Source organism: Triturus cristatus, chromosome 11, assembly GCF_964204655.1.
Source record: "Triturus cristatus chromosome 11, aTriCri1.1, whole genome shotgun sequence".
In the NCBI taxonomy this organism is placed as follows: domain Eukaryota; kingdom Metazoa; phylum Chordata; class Amphibia; order Caudata; family Salamandridae; genus Triturus; species Triturus cristatus.
In genome coordinates, this window is record NC_140594.1 from 480482320 (window position 1) to 480502526 (window position 20207).

General features: G+C 45.8%; 1 protein-coding gene across 1 annotated transcript in view; it reads right to left on the reverse strand.

Moving 5' to 3' along the window:
* Nucleotides 1-20207, reverse strand: part of DOCK5 (dedicator of cytokinesis 5) — a 923455-nt gene that overhangs the window by 464384 nt on the left and 438864 nt on the right. Inside the window, exons 15-16 of the mRNA XM_085632878.1 lie at nt 18441-18539; nt 375-447 (exon numbers count right to left, since the gene is read on the reverse strand). Of these exons, the coding sequence (XP_085489004.1) occupies nt 375-447; nt 18441-18539 (172 nt within the window). The remainder of the gene's footprint in view (nt 1-374; nt 448-18440; nt 18540-20207) is intronic.

Consider the following 20207-nt stretch of genomic DNA (forward strand, 5'->3'; position numbering starts at 1 on the left):
TGTAAAGAGAAAATTGGTCTATGATGCCCGAATCACAAGACATAACCGTTTGATACATCTTAAGCTAATAAAAAGCTCAGCAAAGGGTTGTACCACTCCAGCCTTTTAATTTTCTTCTTAATTGTTTCACAGAGAGTAGCGTATCAATAAATGTACAGAGAAATGCAAAAAAATAGTAGGACATGCAAGGAAAGTCTGTTGTCATACAAGGTATGTCAGCATCCTTTTGTGTAAAAAGCAGAAGTTATAAGAAAGACTTCAGACACAAACTGTGCCACTCAGAGTAAAGGCACCACTTCAGTTAGTGACTCTGTACAGCACATTGTGTGATATCTAAACAAAAGACAAAATAATTCCATTAAATGTGTACTTACATTCTTGAGATGAACGGTGTCGAAAGGTAAACCTCAAGTGACAGCGACTGACGTCTTCTATTGCAATGGACACCTATGTAGCAATGAGAACAGTAGTTCCATCAAGGGAAAGGATGTAACAACTAGTTTATTGTACTAGTAACTATCCCCAGAGCTGAATCCTTAAAGCCACCATAAAGGTCTTCCAGCTGTAAGCCTCTCATCCATATTAGCAGGCACATTGCGCTGACATCAACAAACAAATGAGCATGATATTCCTACCCAAATTCACTAATGAGGAAAGGAAGACAAGGGAAAAGACTATGCAGAATTACAACTTTGAGACATTTAAGCTGTTACAAAACAATTTGTTGTATGCACAATTAAATATAGTTTCATCATTACAATGGTACACACTAAATGATACAATTCTGTAATGAATGTTTAATTGTGAAATATAAAACTGTGTTGATCGCTAAACTACACCAAAAATATACAGGATATATTTACAGCATGCCTTTAAGTTGCGTATATTCAGCCCCAGAGTGGCTACAGAAAAAACTATTCTTTGCTCAGCAACCAAGAACCCCAGTGAAGAATGTATTCCATGGAATACACTGGAGCCATTTCCTTTATTTGCATGGGGGTATTTCTGCGAAAATGAGAGAATTCCTTTTACTCTATCAAAGATCCACTGAACAAGTCCAAATATGTACAACAGCCATAGGTTGAAGCACATTTTGCACCAACCTACACTAGCTGCTTTGGGAGGGGCCTGTAGGGTCCTAAACGTCGGCTGTGGGCCTCCACATGGGTATGTCTTACACTAACAGACACTGAGAGGGTAATGCCCCACGAAAACAAAGCCATTGTACTGAGGCAGGCAGCACCAAGGACTACATGTCCTGGCTACGTGCCAGTGATACTCTGGATCCAGTCATTGAGATGATTTTGGGTTCCAAATGAAATGTATGCATTCAGGGTTTGCATCTTGTGATATTCAGCCCTCAGGGGGAAGTTGTATTACAGAAAACCCTTGGTGAGGAAAACAAGAATAAAAAAGGTGGCTAGAGCGCTTTCATTAGTCTTAGGTATTGGTAACATATTTCCTTGCTTACTGTGCCACTACAGGCAGGAACCAAACATATGTAAATCAGCGTTGCTCCCACCCCAGTAGGGACAGCCCAGCATGAACTACAGGCTCCACAAGCTATAAAAGCCTAGACACATTACAGACTACAGGGGCCTCATCAGTGAGGTATTGCTTGAATTGTATGGCATAGCAGCTAGAGAGGATACAGTCTAGCAGTTCAGGCTGGACTGTTCCTTAGCAGTTCAGGCTGGACTGTCCCTAACAGAGTAAAGGCAAGAGTAAAGGCAAAACTAATTGCATACGGTTGGCCTCTGTATATACTGGCCGGGTGAGTAAAAAACAATGCACTGGGATGTGGCCCAGAGTAATTACCTGTGGTTTACAAAAATTGAAGAATTCTGCCCATCACGTTTTTTTTTGCTGACGGAAATATGCTAGTTGTGATTGGCATCTCCAGGCACGGGTCCCAGGGATATCAACACACAATGCTCAAACAACACTTATTAGTATCTCATGATTTGCTATGTGTCACAGGACACATGAGTGTATTCCCTGCACAAATTAATGATCAATATGCTACAATAATTTTGAGGTACTTAGTGCTACAATAAAGGTGAACGAGTGGATGTGTGAACAACTCATCATTAGCTTTGTGAACCTTCCACATTCTTTGCAGCTATTCAAACTGAGAGCCAAGTCAGACATTTCTAGCATCCATAACAACTTCCATTTGTTTTGTGAACTATTCATTTCCTGAAGAGTAAAATACCTCTGCCTATCATAGGAGAACAAAGCACCAAGAAACAAGGGTCTCACAACAAAGAGATTAGAATATCTTTTTCAAAGCATCTTAGGCAAGAGAAAACTTTCACACCCAGCAGATGTATGGGATTCGAAGCAGGCTTACCATGTACTCCAATAGAGAGCAAACTGGTGGTTGTTTTTCTAACTAATAGGATGTTTTGGAGTCCTTTGCACGTAAATGGTAGGATAGCTTGTTGGTTCTCTATTAATGTGTTTTAAGACACTCTAGATGTGTACGTATGCAGACAGGGGAGATAACAGTGGTTGGTGAACTCGGGCACGATTTTAACAAGAAAAAAAATCATAAGTTATTGGTTGAAACTCACTTTCTTCAGACTTTTCCATTTTTTTTGTAAACCGATTTTATTTGTTTTTGTCTATCAATACATGATGATCCACAAACATAATACAGTAAAATCTGAGCAACATGTTTTCATCCAACATCTTGACAGCATCTGCATCAACAAACAATCCCCCCAATGCATTCATCTGCCCTCCCACAGTGGCGTCCATGTCAATTTATTGTTTAGCTGTGTCCCAGTTTTTATCATTCTTTCACACCAAGTATGAGGTGGTTTGCGATCAAAGTCCATGATCTCAAATCAACTCTGCACCTTATCAGCAGCAGTGACTAGGTGAACATGCATGATGTTCATTTCAGACAGGGACCCTCTCCTGAGAATTACCTGAGGATGTTGCCGTTTGCGAAGGATCCAGGCCTTTCATGCTGTTTACTAATACTTCTCAGGCCTTAGTCACTCCAAGGAATCACATCCCTGCTGAGCTTTTTGGAGAAGTACTGCACTCCCATATCCCGCCAATCTCGCCAGCTCTCTGTGCCATGTTTGCACCTCTGGCCCCCCAGCGTCTTTCCAATTCCTGGTGAGTTCCCATTTTGCTAGGATTAAGGCCAAATCCTGGAATCTACTCATAGCCTTGGTCTTAGTGGTATGCTCTATGTAATACATAGAAGTTAATACATTTGAAATGAGCATTCTGTGAAAATGTCCTTTCCAGTAAAGTCACCCAGTCACAGTCTGGTGTAGGGCTACCTAGGCATTCGTCCCATCGGGCCCGTAAGGAGTTAAGTGGTGTAAGTATGTCTCCCCATATCACCCTGTATAAGTAGGTGACTGCCTTGTAAGTGCCCCAGGCCTTAGCTATGTACCAACAGCTCCTATGATCAGGGGGTTCAGTTATGCCCACCCCCCAGGGCCTATTTATCATGGTCATCACCGTTCCGTGCAGTAAAAAGGGCCTGAGGTAAATCAAAAGGACGATCCGAATTCCTCAAATGGAAGGAGCACCCCCTCTTGATATACATCCCGACCCTAGAAGCTCCGGCTTCTCTCCACTTTGTGAGGCCTCTCCAATCCTCTCATATGGCAATACCTCCAGCATATTTAAAGGTATGTCGGGCAAGTACGGCCTTCTCTCCCAAATTCTTTGTAAACATCTACTCAAACTGCACTGCAGTACTTGAAATTCAATGTTTTCATTCTCATGGGGGTATCTCAAACTCAGCAGTACTTTGGTCAGTTGGAGGAGATTCAGATGTATAATTTGTCATCTCCTGTTCCATCGATTGTCTGCCTGCCATCCACTGCTGGTAGCCATTGCATATACGCAGCTCGGTAGTAGGATTCAAAATCAAGGACAGCCAGGACTCTCTTCGCTACATGGTTAATGCTTCATTTCCATGGCCTGCCCCCCAAATAAAAGCGATAAGAATCCACACAGGCAGTGTCACAAAGAAATAGAGCAACCGAGAAAGTGCTACTATTTTAATCAATGCCACCTATCCTGCCACTGAGAGGGGAAGTGTCTTCCAAAAATCTATGCTCACTCTAAGTGCCATGATTGCCTTCCATGCACTGCCATCTAGCAAGTCAGCTGGGGCATGGTATATCTTTCCTCCCCCGTTAGATAGGCATCTAGGTTCCCATTGTATTAAGTCAAGCCCCATTGGGATTCTTCAGGAACAAGCACGACTTCTGCCAAATGACCTCGAGTCCAGATAAGGAGCCGAATTCCTCCAACAATCTGCTTGTGCACCCCCCAGATCCATCGACATATTCTTTGAGAATATTAAGAGGTTGTCTGAGTATAGGGCAATGTGATGGGTGTAACAGTGGCTGCTATCCCCTGGTAGCTGTCTCCCAGGCTGGCCAGTGGCTCCAATGTCAAGGCAAAGAGCAACAGGGAGATGGGGCAGCCCTTTCAAGTCACCCGGACCACCCTGTAATTGTCTGAGATATAGCGCCCAGTGAGGACACTAGCTGTGAAGTCTGTGTATAGTAATGGAGTCCAGGCTATAAAACCCTGTCTCAGGTGGAAGCTTTCCATTATGTCATAAAGAAAGTCCCACTCTAAACTGTCAAAGGCTTTCTCAGTCTACGGCAAAGATTGCTGCTTCAGCACCATCATAAGTATCGATCTCCAGAAGTATAAGGAGGCCCAGAATATTGATGGCAGCCTTGCTTCCAGGGATGAACCCCGCTTGATCAGAGTGGATCACTCTTGCCATATGCTGAAGGAGTCTAGTGGCTAGGATGCAGATAAGAATTTTATGATCAATGTTGAGCATTGACACTGGCCAATAGGTTTTCAAGTCGAGTGCCAGTCTTCCCGGTTTCAACAGTGGCACTACCAGCGCCTCTCTAGTGGAGTTCGGCAGAAGAGCACCACCTTTAGCCACTCTGTACAATTCCACCAAACTAGGAGCCAACTCATTCACGTATGTAGCATAAAACTCATCTAGGACCCATCCGTTTTTGGGGTTTTACCTCTTGCCCAGGCCTTGATAGCCATCTCGACCTCTTGGCTTGTGATGTCTTCTCCTATCTCTTCTGCTTCCACACAGGTTAAGAATTGGAACAGGCAAGGGCGCTAAACTCCCCGATATCGTGATCTGCTTGCTTAGAGGCGCTTGTATATAGGGTTGAGTAGTAATAATAGAATAGCTGGTTAACTTCGGCCTGCCTATACAACTTTGTGCCCGGGTCAGTTTCAATTTCCACAAAGACCGATCTCCACTTCGCAGGGTTAGCGAGTCAGGCCAATAGTGAACCAGTGGGGTCATGCTCTGGATGATCCCGAGCCATGTACACCTTGCAGTTGAAGTATCCCAATTTCTTAACATGCTTCGCCACCACTTCCTCCTTGTCCTATAACAGGGTTTGTTGTAGTTTTGGCTGTCCCGGTCTTCGCTTCTAGTGCACTCAGATCGTCTTCTGCCATCATTATATTTGTCAATAGAGTGCGTCGCACTCTCGACTCAGATAAGCACCTCCCAATGAGCACCACTTAAAACGCATCGCAATCCACCAGGGTCGATGAAGCAGTGTCAGTGTTGTTCACAAACTACTGCCAACTGAACTTCCCTATGGTGTCACAAAAGAGTGGGTCTTCCAAAGACCTGAGCTTTAGTCACCACATCGGTATGCAGGGTTGTTGCCAAGGCAGGTGGAATAGGACGGTATTATGATCTGATATGGTTTTTGTGAGATACTGAATGTCATGCATCAGGCCATGTATATCTGGGGTACAGAGAAATGTGTCTAGACGCACATAGAGTTCATGGAGACCTGAGAAAAAGGAGCAGTCCCTCACTAAGGGGTGTGTCTGGCACTATGTGTCAATCATTTCCTTTTGTGCCTGCCAGTCTGAAAACTAACAGGACATTCTAGAAGTCTGGGAGTCCCGCAGTGGGGGGTAAGAGCGATACAGTTCTGGATCTGCAACGTAATTATAATCCCCACCGATAATGACTGAACGCACCAGGTAAGGGGATAAGTACCTCGACAACTCTGCAAAAAACGTTCCTTGGTCTACATTTGGGCATATTAGTTTAAAAGTGCAATATCACGCACCTCGAGGCAGCCCGTCACCACTACAAATCTACCCACTGGGTTAATGAGATCTCCTGTATGTTGAAAGGGAACCCCTGCTCTTATCCATATTAATGTCCCCCTTGCATAAGCCTGCATAGGTGATGTAGTAGGCTTGCCCCCTCCGTCTTCACTGAAGTGCTGCTCCTTCTTTGGCCGTCAAGTGTGTTTCCTGTGGAAGTGCCATTCGAATCCTCCACCTATTAAGGTGTGAGTACGAGTACACCGTGTACCTTTTAGTCATTGTGTGAATCCCCTTAATATTCCAGGAGAGAATTCAGTAAGTCATGGGGGCTGCCATCTCTTTGGTTTGCAGGCATTCAGTATCAATGACCCCTGGGGTTCAGCCCCACACAGATTCACATAACTCCAGTGACGAGACATAGAATAATTCAACCAAAGGACACGACTAACATACATTCCCACAACAAACAAACAACAATCAACCAAACTTCCATTCCCAGGACAAGCAGACAACAGTCCACTCATCCAACCTAGCGAACAAGCCATACACAATCGTGGGAGAACCCACGCAAACTTGAAACAGTGGAGGTGTGGTGGTCCAGGGCATCCCGCCTGGTTCCAACCACCCAGTGGAAGGTCACCAAAAAGACTAGGCACTGGAGATCATTATACCCTCCCCAGCATCTCCTCAGTCTCCTGCACTACCAAACATTAGGCTCAATTCTCACTGTATTACATTGGCTTCATATTATTTTGTCCGAAGTTCCAGGTGTTACTTTGGGCAGTTCCACATCAGAGACCCGGGAGGAGCTGGATCTATGATCAGAGTTCGAGCCTTGAGCACCTGTGTCATGCATCGATGATGTGTGGCTCATTTCGCTGCTGCTCATTGCCGCTAGCACCCCCACTGCCCTCTGCTACTCTTGATGGTCATCTTCCCTGGAAGGGACTACTCTGGGACTGTTGGTGGCTCTACATCGCGACCTGTGTCAGGCTCTAGCTCCGGTAAGTACTGACTACACACAGAAGGGCCACCAGGATGCGAGTTGGCCCTTCTAAAACTACATTTCCCAGCATGCGTAGCAGAGTCACGCTCCATGTGACGCGACGCAATGCGGGAAACCGGATATAGGCGCAGACTGAAAGACCAAGCACTGTCGTTTATTCGTTCCGGATGGCTGTCCGTTAGATGCTCTGGATTCCAGGAGGCCCGGCGGTGTGAGGATCTATCGCTTCTTCGGGGGTACCATGAGTACTTGCCTGGGAATCCGTGTTCTAGACCCTTGTGGACTTAGGGCCCCGCACGCTCCTCTGTTGGCGAGATGGCGTTCCAGCATCTCTTGCAGAGGAACGTGCAGGCGCTCCTTGTCTGCTTTACTTCTTGAAGTTCTGTGTTCCCGTTTCTTGTTAGGGCACCGGTCGCTCGTTCCTCTGTTGGTGAGACGCCTTTCCGCGTCTCTTGCAGAGAAACGTAATAGCGCCTGGTTTTTGCTGCATTCCTGCTCACGCTCCTCTGTTGGAAGAGACAGCAAAGTTCTCGGTCTCATTGCAGAGGAGGGACAAAAGAGGGGAAAATTGGGCATTGACCATTCCATGCTCCTTAGAGGAAAGAAACACGCTGTACTCTGAACCTTTGCCAATTTATAGAAACCAAGCCAATATCAATGAGGGTTCTTTTTTTTTTTTTGTCCTCATTTTGCCCTTGAAAGGTCACATAGGAGCCCTAGGAGAGAGAAATGAACTATACTGTCACAGATGCACTGGTAGTGCCATTACCAACAGAAAGTGGCACTCAGTATTATTCAAACTCTCAAAGGGGAGCGCCACAAGAAGTTAACCATAAAGGAGCAATGAAGCTGCTATTGAATACCCGTTACGGATCGGAGAAGCCATAATTTTGGGTAAATCTAGGGAGGGGAGCCTTCCCAGCAGCGTTAATCATCGGACATTAGGGGGAAAAAAACAACAACAAAAAAGAAAAATTCCACCTAGGCCCAATTTAAAAGGTGCCAAAAGTCAAGTTTTTCGGAGTTGCAAGATCTTGCTAGGTCGATTTTAGACGTTTGCAGTACTGAGATACGCCAATCTAATAAGGTGGGAGGCAGTGGTTCCTTCCATTTCCTACAAATCTCTCTCCTTGCTAGTAGGATACAATAGAACAAATGTTTTTTGGGCGGACCTTGGACTTCCAGTGATGTTCCGAAGATTACGAGCAATGCGTTGATTGATATTTGATACCCCAAAGATGTTGTCAGCGAAGTACTGATGGAGTCCCAAAAAGGTAACAGCACAGGACATTCGTAGAACATGTGTAGGTCCGAGGCTGCTAGCAACCCGCACTTAGGGCATGCTACAGTGGAGTCAATAGAGAATTTCGATAACCGCTGTGGAGAATAATACGCCCTATGTAGCGTAAAAAGATGGTTCCTACGCAACCACGCCGGCTTCACTGTGTCCCACAAGATCTTAAAGGAGGAGTACCAGATATTCTCAAGATCTTTTCCAGTAAAAGAAGGGCTCCACAATGTCTCGGCTAAGACAAACTCCCCATCAATTTCTTCTAGTAACATGTTGTACCAGAGCGAGAGTTCCTTAGATACAGGAGGTATGTCCATCATCAGGTCCAATATACCACTATTACCTCCCATTTGAAATCTACCCCTACCAGAGCTCTGAGTATGGGCCCAACTCGCCATCTGTAGGTATTTGAATCTAGAGAGACCCAACCCCACTCTGGCTAATAGGTGGTCCCAAGGTAGCAAGGTACCATCTAAAAAAAGATCGCCCCAAACCTCCAGGCCAGCCTCCCTCAAGGGCATTGCCAAACTGTCAAGGAGCCATACCGGGCAGTCCGGAGAGTCCCACAGTGGCGACCTACTTGCGAAATAATCCAGCTTTATGGCACCTCTTAGATTGACCCATGTTTTAATGAAACCCAACAAAATCTTCAACTTTACTTTTTTTTTAAACTTAGGATCCCCAAATTTGAGCAAAAAACCCTGCTGACCTATTCCCTCTCCTCTCAGTAAAGCGGCAAACATGCTACCTATTCCCACATTTGTCGGCATTTTAAGCAGCATCCTTGCATGGGAAAGTTGGAAGGCCCACGCGTATAGTTGTAAATCAGATGCTGCCAGACCCCCCTTTTCTCTACGGTGCCCAATCTTTTTCCATGCTATCCGTGGTATGTGATCATTCCAAATAAAAGAACTAATATGGCCTTGCATCTTTGCCAGGATAGAAGGTTCAAAATATAATGGAACGGTATTGAACAAAAAAGTGATTTTAGGTAGGATAAACATTTTAACCAAGTTAACTCTACCCAGAATGGAAAGAGAGAGTGAAGACCAAGACCTCATAAGCTTTCTGCAGTCTCTCGCCACAATGTCAAGGTTCAGTGGTACGATTTTGTCTATATCCCTAACGATGGTGAGTCCGAGATAACGCATAGAGTGGCTTAGGCCCAGCCTCATTCCACAGCATCAGCTCTATTTTGGATGCATTGATCTGATATCCAGACATCTCACCATAATCATTGGCCAATGCGATGATCGCGGGGAGAGCTGTACATAGATCTGAAGAAAAAATGAGGATGTCATCAGCATACAGGGCTGCTTTCCTCTCCCATCTCCCTTAAATAAAAGGCTTAATGTCAGCATTGTGCCTCAGCCGTTGGGCAAAGGGCTCGATATACAAGTCAAATAGGAGAGGGGAGAGAGGACAGCCCTGCCTGGTGCCCCGAGTGATGTTAAAGGGGTCTGACAATTCACCATTGATCAACAGGGAAGCTGTAGGATTCCGATACAGCAAACTCACTGCTCCACGAAAACCCTCACCAATGTTGAACTTTCCCAAGACCCCCGACAGGAATGTCCAATTCACCCTGTCGAAGACCTTGGTGGCATCCAGCGTGATAACAGCTAGGGGCAAGGAGTCCGCAGTCGCCATGTCGATGGCTCCTAATAGATCATAAGTCCGCTCAAAGAGATGGCCGCCCTTCACAAAACCACGTTGGTCCCGATGTAGAATAAAGGGTGCCACCTCCCCCAATCTTCTGGCAAGGACGGATGTAAAAAGCTTATAGTCCGAGTTTAAGATGGAAATCGGTCTATAAGAACCGCAACTATCAGCTGGTTTGCCAGGCTTCAATATCAGAGTGATGGATACTTCGTTCCAAGAGTCAGGAGGGTACAGCCCCTCCTGAAAAATCTGATTGAACAACTGGGTTAAGGAGGGGACTATTGTTGGTAATAGGGTCAGATAGACCTCCAAAGGGAGGCCATCGGGACCTGATGCCTTGCCCTTCTTACTATCTGAGATAGCTCTAGTAACCTCTTCATTAGTGATAGGTCTATTAAAGGTAGCTTTCTGGTCGGGCGAAAGAGAAGGAAGGGATACTCTATTCAGCCAATCATCAACTTGCCTCAATATTCTTATCCTCATGATAGATGTCCTTAAAAAAGTCGCGAAAGGCACTTCTAATATCCCTATCCGCCGAGTGAACCACTACTTCAACCATAATATGATCTATAATATTTCTGACACGATCAGTTTTTACTTTTCAGGCCAGGAGCTTCCCTGCGCCTTCTCCGTATTCAAAATGGGCCATCTTACTGGCTTCCCATCTCTGGAGAACTCATAGGTTCAAGGTTGAACCTAGTTCCTCTTTTAATGTTAGTAACTTATTTTGCCAGACTTTCTGAATTTCTGGTGGAGCGACAGGGTTTAGTATGATGTTCTCCTGCACACTAGCCATCTCAGCTTCCAGCGAGGTGACCGTGTCTCTATAGATCTTCCTTTTATACGAGACCTTGTTGGTGATTAGGCCGCGCAAAAAGGCCTTGAATGCATCCCATACGCAACCTGGGGAAGCGGACCCGGTGTTATTATCGAAGAAACCCTGTGCTTCAGTTATTAAAAAGGAAATGTCGTCTGGAGCATTGAGGAATGAGCGGTCAAACGACCATGTTCTAAGTGTGGTTTTTGACAGCCCGACCAATTCCAGGCACAAAGCAGCATGGTCAGAAAGATGAAAAGGAAGATAACAAACATTTTGTACCGATTTAACTAAATCCTGACTAACCAACGCTAAGTCTATCCTTGACTGGTGGTGGTATTTATAATTACGGAATGAGATACCCTGTTTTAGCCCAGATTTAAGTCTCCATATGTCTACATATCCGAACTCCTTCATTTTATCAAGTAGGAAGGCCCTAGTCTTAGATGTAGATATAGGTCTATTGGACGGAAATTTATCAAGGTTAGGGTCCAAGACCACATTAAAATCTCCGGCCAAAATAATTGGTTCCGGATAGAGAAGGAGATGGGAAAACACAGAACTTAGGGCTGATGGATCGTCCTGGTTAGACCCATAATAGCCTACTATAGTAACTGGAGCTCCAACTATAACTACTGAGACAATGAGCCACCTGCCCCCTGAGTCTGCGAGTTTGTTGACTAATCTTGCTTTTAGTGATTTTTAAAAAATGATCGCGACCCCTCTAGTATTGGAATTTTGTGTGGTAGAAAAACAAAGATCAACCCAGCTATTTTTTTTTAACTAGAGAGAGAATCTCGGTTTCTGTGAGATGGGTCTCTTGTAGTATGAGTACCTGGGCGTCAGAATCGCGAAGGTACTGCATATTCTTCCATTTTCTTGGGCTAGAACGCAGGCCGTTAATATTCCATGAAAGAATTTTTCACTTAGCCATAGGGGCGGTTTCTACTCCCCACCATCCGAATATTCACCCCACAGGCAGAATTACCTCTACTGGCAATGTCACCATTTACCTCCGGACCTATGACTCTCCATAACCAAGAAAAATGGGAAACCCTTGCTCTATCTGGAAATACCAGAAGATAGCACCCCTGCTGAGTTCCTGTCCTAACTAACCATTAACTTTTACATTTGCGTAAGTGAGAGAGAGAAAGGAGAAGAAAAAAAGAGGAAAAAAAAGATAAATGACCTACCGGGAAAAGGGAGAGGGCATTGGTTTTATAGTTTTACAGTGTTTTTTTTTTTTTCCCCTCTGTTTCCTTTTTTTTATTTTTCTTTTACGGGTTTCCTAATCCAATAAGTGATCCCTTTAAGTTACTCTACTAATTATTCTAGAAATTATTCTGATAGCAACATCCCTTTCCCTTCCCCGTCTCCTTTAACTTTACTCGTGACTTTATTTAAACTTTACTCTCTTTTCCTTTTTCTCACCCTCTCTCCCTTTTCCCCTCCCCTTCCTCTCTTCTCTTCCTTTTGAGAAGCAATATTCTACTACTTTAACTCGTACTCCCCTTGTCCTTATCCTTATCCTTATCTCTACTCCTCCCCAAAGAGATTAGATGTTCATCCGCTGCCTGCACTGATCGAATGTTGTGCATTGTATTGTTATGCATGACCTTCAGAGTGGCTGGGAATACTAACTGGGCTACCGTTCCCAGACTCCTGAAGGCCTCTAACCTCCTCCCAAATTCCCACTGTTTATCCAGCGTGGCCCTTGAAAGATCTGATCTAATCTGGAAGTTAAAACCCTTCCCACTCAATGACTTCTGCTTTAGGGCCAGACTCAAGATGGACTCTTTTAGAGTATAGGTGTGGAAGTTCACTAGTACTTTCCTCGGCTTTGTTCTTTGGGGGTTCCTCCTGAAAGGGTCTCTATGGACACGTTGAATCTCCAGAGACAGCTCCTCAGCCGATTGGTCCAATCTCAGGGATTCTTTTAATAATGTAATGATATATTGTTTGATATCCGAGCCCTCACTGCCTTCCGGGATATTGAGAATGCGGAGGTTACTGAGACGCGCATTATTTTCCAAGGACTCTATCCTTTCAGCCAACAACAGATCTTTTTTGAGCTTGACAATATCCATTTGGCTTCCTCCAGGTGCAGAGACATACCTGTAACTTCATCCTCCAATCTTTCCATTCTTGTTGCTAGGCTGTCTATTTTGGATAGTTGCCTTTCTTGATATCTGCCGATAAAGATGAAAACATAGACTGGAGATATGAAGCCAAAAGTGGATCAACCCCGCTACCCAGGTACGCATCAGGGGCCGCAGCCCCCCGTACGTCTTCCTGTAGCCTAGATGACCGTGACCCTGGATTAGATATCAGTGACGATGTCTCTGTAGCCACATTCGTTGAAGGCACTAAGAGAGTTAAAGGCACTATGGAATGCGAAAGATCTGTTGGATTTTGTAGGGGGGTAGTTGACGAGATGATAATCGGTGGTACCATGGGGAGTAATACCTCACTTGAGTTTTGAACAGGGGTGTCCGGCAGGAGAGCAGTCGACGGTCCCCGAGGACTGGATCTCTGGGCTGAGGGGACTGGAAAGCGATCCATATTAACCTCCACCTCAACCTCGTCCTCACCCCCGGTCTTCAACCCACAATGAGCCACCTTTATCTCGTAAAGCTCATTTGTGGCATCAACTATATCCCCCTCTGTATTCGTATCCCCTCCCTCAACCAGGATCTGCAGGGTGTTTAGTTTGGCAGGTAGAAGCTCTGAGAGAGGAGCAGACCGGTCTGCGCCTGTGGCTAGTACAATAGATTCATGATCCAGCGATGCCATCGACAAGGGAGTATCTTCAAGTAATTGCTGGTCAGGAAGGTGAAGGATTTGTGGGGCAATCCTAAAATAAGACCGCAAAGACGGCGCTATATTCAACCCTGCGTTATTAGCTGCCTTGGCATTTTTAGAGGTTTTAGGACCTTTCGCTGTTTTACACGTGAAAGCGCGTTTCGCTTTAACCTCACCGGATAAATAAGAGGAGACTTTTTTCTTTAGGGAGCCCCCCTGTGATATTTGGCTTAAAACCGGTGTCACCTCTGGGCTCTGCTCTACCTCAGCCCCCTCAGCCCCCACACCCAGATCGGTAGCGCCTCCAACAGTTTTAGCCTTTAGAGCACCTCTCCCCCTTCCTCTGCCTCCATGCTTCGAATTCGCAGTTGGAGTAACTACTTTAGCGCTGCCCTGTAGAAAACCAGGGACGAAGCTGATGTCAGGGGCCTCCAGATTCACTGGTGCAGATACCGCAGATATTGTGCTTTGTACCACCGGACCCCCCAACCTGCAGCGAACCCCCGTGATGTTTCTACAGCCACAGTAATAATCTCCGCACCGGACTTTAAACAGCTCTGAGCCTCCTTTGTGTCGTTCTCCACACCCCCCCTACACCTCCTACCAGATACCAAGGAGATGTCGGAGTGGGATCCCTCCAGGCATCGTCGAGGGCCCAAGAGTAGGCTGCGGATCTTCCTACCGCGGCGGAGCTCCAGCGCAGCCAAACTCCAGAGCTGCAAGCCGGGAACAGCCTGCCACGAGCCTCGGCAATCGAACAGCAGACCTGGGCGCCTCCCTGCCACAGCCGGCCCAGGATAGGAGGGAGGAGCAAGCGCAGCTGAACACCCGGCAGCGGGAACTCCAACACCAGCAACTCCAGCAACTCCAGCGATGGTTCCCGGAACAAGAAGGCACTCCCCACCTCCACACATCAAGCGCATCAGGCCAATACACTCGAGGTACTATCAAGGCGCTGTCGATCAGGCTCAGGACCACAGACCACAAAACCAGAACGCTCACTCTCTTTCCCGCCCCATTGTGTGTCTACGCCATACGCGGGCAGGAACTCAGATCAGAGCGCCACAACAGCTCACCTAGCTGCCGCCATGTTTCCCCCGAGTCATCAATGAGGGTTCTTGCGGAAACTTTACTCCCCAAGGTATGACTGTTTATGGTTGATACTCATTGATTGGCTCACAGACAATTCCTCTTCTAGGGTATACCATCACAAAACTGTTGAACAGCTGCATAGGAAAGTCTGTGGAGTTTTATGCAGTAATCTGAATTGGGGGACAAAATAGAAATCATTTGATCCCTTTGGATTTTCATGGTGATAATACACGTCAGCTTTACATCGTTTTCAGCATTGTACAGATGATGAATGTACCTTGGCTGCTACGTTAAGTTTCTTCACATTATCTTGTTCGTTATATATTATTTCCAAGGAGAGAGAGAGTCTTATGAGGATGTGCAGGAAGCTGCAGTATTGCACGTTTTACAGATCCACATGTACCTTAGGGTAGGTTAAGGGGAATCTTCTTTGTTGGTTACCGTAGGGGAACTGTTACGCATACATGATATACTTGTATGGTGTGTTCTCTCTTCCTACTAGTTCCATGCTGGAGGTTTGCAAATCACCCTCTTCTCTCTTCTCTCTTCTGGTATCGTTTCTTCACTCTCTTTATTTCAGGTAGTTTGTTTTACCAATGCAGTCATTCTTATGATGTGCCTTATATGATTGGGCTGTTGTGAACCGACAGCAAAGACTAACAGTGTGTTATTGTGTCCTCCTCAGATCTCCCTCCCTGCGGTCCCTATCCTATCCTTTCCTTCCCTTTCTTGACTATCTCACCAGTCCGAGTATATATGTATTCTGGACTTGGGGCAGTCAAGAGGGGGACCCCTTTGAGCATCAGCACAATCCCGAGGATTCTGGACGGTGGAACCTGACAACCTGTTCCTCTTTTATATTTCTGCATGGAAGCCTCGCTACGGAGTCTCAATTAAAGTGCAGGTTGATCTATTCCTGTACCTCCTGCGGAATTCTTAAGAAGTGCATCCCATCTGGGGTCATCAAATGGAATGGGGCAGGGAACATCATGTCATAAGACAGACCCATTTGGTGGAGGGGATCCTTTGCCTCTTGGTAAAATCAGGAAAAGATCATCACTTTGCTATTCCCCACTCTAAATTCTCCTCGCTACCGGGCCTGGCCCTGGATATGGTTCCAGTCTTTGTAGTACAACACCGTGTCGACCACCGGTGGTGGGGGCACTCCCGGCAGCAGGGGTTTCCCTGGTACTCTGTGTGCCCTTTCTGGAGCATAAAACGGGGAAAGACCCTTCAGCGTCACTTTCTCTCAGTCAGCACTCAAGGTAGTCCACCATACTATTCCCTTCAACACGCTCTGGCAGGCCAATTATTGGATGTTATTGCACCTTGACCAGTTTTCTGCATCTTCTACCCTAATTTATAGCATGTGAACCTTTTCCTCCAATTCAGCCAGGCCCTCTTCGAGGACGCCAGATCGGAAGGGATCCCCTCCAATTCTCTTTCCATCGCTGTGACTCGTTACACCAGGCAACGGTGCTCGTCTTTCATTCCTACAATCTGCCACTAAGGTTTCTATCTTCACTTTCAGGACCTCATTGGAAGAGGTCATGGCATGCAAAATCTAAATCTCTTGGAGGGTAGGGCCTTTCGGAAGGCCTGACTGTGGACCAGTGGTGCTCACCTCTGGTACATAGTCACCTGAATCTCCCATGGGCATATTCCTTGTGTCAGGGTCTTTTTTATGTGACACCTTCCCTGTAGTTGCGTTTCTGTGTCACAAGTCGGCAACTGCGTCTGGCCATCAAGAGAGCAGGAAAGGCATGTAGGTTTAGGTGGCAGCTGCCTAGAACCCTCATGAGGAAACCCTTGGTGTAATAGAGGGTATAGTTGGTGATAGGCTCACAGTGATGCGTGAGAGATTTAAAGTGTCCCCAAGCGAATCCTGCCAAGGTAATGTTGGGGCTGGTAAGGCATAATCTTCAGGCAGGTGGTCCCTTATGCTTCATGACGATTCCTCAGCAGGGCAAGGAAACAATGGGTGACATGAAGTTTCAGGTAGAGTACTTCCAGCAGTTTCTAAGCTCAGACTGGGGCACTCAACATCCTTCAGGATCCAAAGTGATGCAACGACGTGAAGCCCCTCTGCTCAAGTAGACGCGCCCATCAAACTAAGGACCCGCAAAGTTCAGCGCCCCATGCAACCAGAGTGTATGCCTCACGGGGGGTTTTCACTTATTCAAGTCTCCAATGGTAGATGGTGAACGAGGGGGATATCTCCCAGTATGGTGGTCACAGGCCACCTCGATTGTGCATCTGTGGTTTCCACCTTTTTGGTGGGGGGAGGGAGCAGGTGGTCGAGAGGCCCCTGCTTATCAGGTCTCCACCTGTAAAGCAGGTCGCAGGAGAAGTACAGCTCCGGGGATCTGAAGCAGTGCGGTCTCCCTCCAGTGCCATTATGTGTACCAAGACTAGGGCAGAAGGCATTTTTGTCGAGCAGCTGCTCACTAATTCTAAAGGCAGGTCACTCCCCTGTTAGGTTGCTTGAGGCTCAGCAGGTTCGGCGACTGCGAGAGGGGCTGCTCAGGGCCAGTCAGCAATGTCTCCGTACATGTTTTCACTCAGGCTTCTGTTTTTACCACTATCAGCAGTCCTGGTGCTCTGCCCACCCCACAACGTGATGGGGAGGGGAGCCACTTGCGATCGTCCCAGCTGTGGCATGCTTCTAGGAGCCACATCCATTAAGGAAGGGGTGGCCCGGGCCCAAGCAATATGTGCACTAACCTCCCTCCAAGGCATCTATGTTCCTCCCTGGTGTGCCTCCCCAGCCCACCAACAGCCTAATCAAGTCAGTCTGCAAAGCAGAGGCGTTCTGGCAGCTCCTCCCCAGTTTTCTGATCGCTCGTAGCCCAGGTGCCAGGCTGCCGCAACACCCAGTGGAGCAGGGCCGGCTGCTTGTGCTCACCAGCTCAGGGCTCCAAGCACCACCTCTTCAGTCCAGCGGGGGTCTCAGCCATAAGGCAGCCTTGTTTCACTGGCAGTTTAGGGCTCACTGGGCCTGCTTGGGTCCTCCGCACAGCATTTAAGCGCAGCACTCATCCACCATCTTGATGGCCGTGCAAGCTTCCGAAGCAGTGAGTCACTCAGTGGAGCGCAGATCCCCCCTATCTTCCCCCTCGCCATCCCCTGGCTCAGTGCAGGGTGAGTAGAAGGGTGCGAAGGTGTTCGCAACTGCCCCTAGGTCCCTAATATCTGCAGGATGTCACTGGATGGGGGGTTTTCAGGCGGAAATTCTACTGGCATACGTCCTACTACATTGATGCTAGGCCACACCCAGCCTTCAGACTTTTCCATGCATGCAAAGAGAACAGACTGATAATTTAAGAAGCAAATGATTGGAAACGTTATGTAAAGTTTTTTTTAAAAACATGCTTTTAAAACATTTCAGGAAATCTAAGCCTACCCACAGCCTTTCTAAATTTATATGGCGCAAATAGGCTGTAGGGGTCACCGTGCTATGTGGCTAAAAATGACAATTGAGTGAGCACTGGCCCTTCAATTTCAAGGTGAGCATATCTCAAATATGTTTGCTTTCACCCAGCATTTCATATCTCCATCACTAAATACAACCTTCAAAGCATTCTGCTGCTTCTCCAATAAATGGTGTCAAACTTCAAATGCAGATAACGTTATCCCAGGTTTACTTGCGTCATCTGAGTGCTCACCTTCACAGTCTCGTACCAGCACGGCTGCTTCACCTGATAGTAGACAACAGACTTGTACTCCGAAATACCTTCGTAACCAGCACCAGGGTGGATCCCTTTCTTTGGACATCCACATTAAGAGAACAAGAGAGGAAGAAAAGACAGAAATTAATGTAATGGAACGACACCTGCCACAAGGAGCTGTTATCCATCAGTCTGAGCACAATTCTTCTAGGGTGGCAATACTAATAAGGTCATACGAGGTAATTCCTTGAATATTTCAGAATACTTATTTTTGGTTTACAAACATGTTACTGAATATTTAGCTCATGAATATAATTCACATAAGAAAACCTGTTGTATTTGCATGTATTGCATATGTGAAGGGAGATGCAATCTCTCTTGCGAAGGATATGCCTACCTTTTCAAGTCCATGTTAAAAATGTGACACATTTGCCCTGCTGAAGAAGATGTTTTTCAGTGCTTGTGGACTCCAATTCTATATTTCAGGGCAAATCAATTGAGCTTTTAAAATCCTGGGCAGATCGTCCAAGAATTTAAACTTCACATAAGAACGTTTGTGGCATTTTTCATGCATCACTTACATATGTGATCTCAGTTTAAAGAGCTGGAAAGCAATGTTGTGTACAAATGCTTGTGCAGCTGTGAAAATCACATTAAAAATCTAATTCATCCACACATATATTCTGCTAATTAAACAATCAGTTGAGTTTTATTAGAAGAATAAAAGAAAAAGGGAACTTTAGTAGGTGCATAAAATGTATAGGTTGGTGGGTTGAATGCTTAGTCAGGTAAAAGTACAATTATTTTGGGGGAGAATATTGTAGGAGTGCTTATGGGTGGCAGACTTCCATAGGCTCCAAAATATAAACATTGACAAGAACAAGATCTTGTGCAGTCACTAGGCACTCAGAGATTAATACATGTCTCACAAAATACCCTTTTTATGAGGCTATCAGCCTTAACCTTCCTTGCTAACCAAAGAGAATCAAGAAAACCACCATGAGTTACAAAGACTCTTATGGCAGAGCTTTTACCAGCTCTAGTCCAGACATTTTGCTTCCACATAAGAATATTGTACCTAGATTCTCCTTTAATGTGTGCAGATGATTTTTCCAATCCAAAGTCGTATATCTCTGGGGAAACCGCATCAATCTTGTCAAGGGTTCATGCAACTCTAAATGTTTTAACAGTTGGATTTGATCCTATTGCTGGGTTAGTTGAATTTTCTCAATCAAACATAAAAAAATTCAGAATTGGCATAGAATTTATGGTACTCGTCCCTCTCTCCAGATCGTTCAGAAGATTACTACATCCAAATATTCTTATAATGTAATCATATGTAAGGTCCCAGTCAGGTACACATTACCTGATGATGTGGTTTATGTGCTGTGACCACATATAATCAAGGATAACTGGGTTTTAAAGCTATGACAGATTTTCAATCCCCAGGACTTCTCGGGGTTCTCTTTTTGCAATTTTCTGCATGTTGGTAATGACCAGACTTCGTCTTGTTATGTACCAACCCGACCAGGCTGTCTTGTCCTAAATAGAGGCATATATGATTTTAGCTTTGTGAGGGTCCCACGCTGAGCAGATTATGTTATTTGAGGGTTAAAGGATTTCTGAAAAATAGTAGTCTCTGCAACTATCTTCCCAGTGGGGTACAACATCGCTAAAGAATGTGTTGCTTCTTCATTAAAGCCATTAATTTCAAGTACGCATGACTTAATGCAAATGAGGGAATACCTTTGTCCATACGGATGC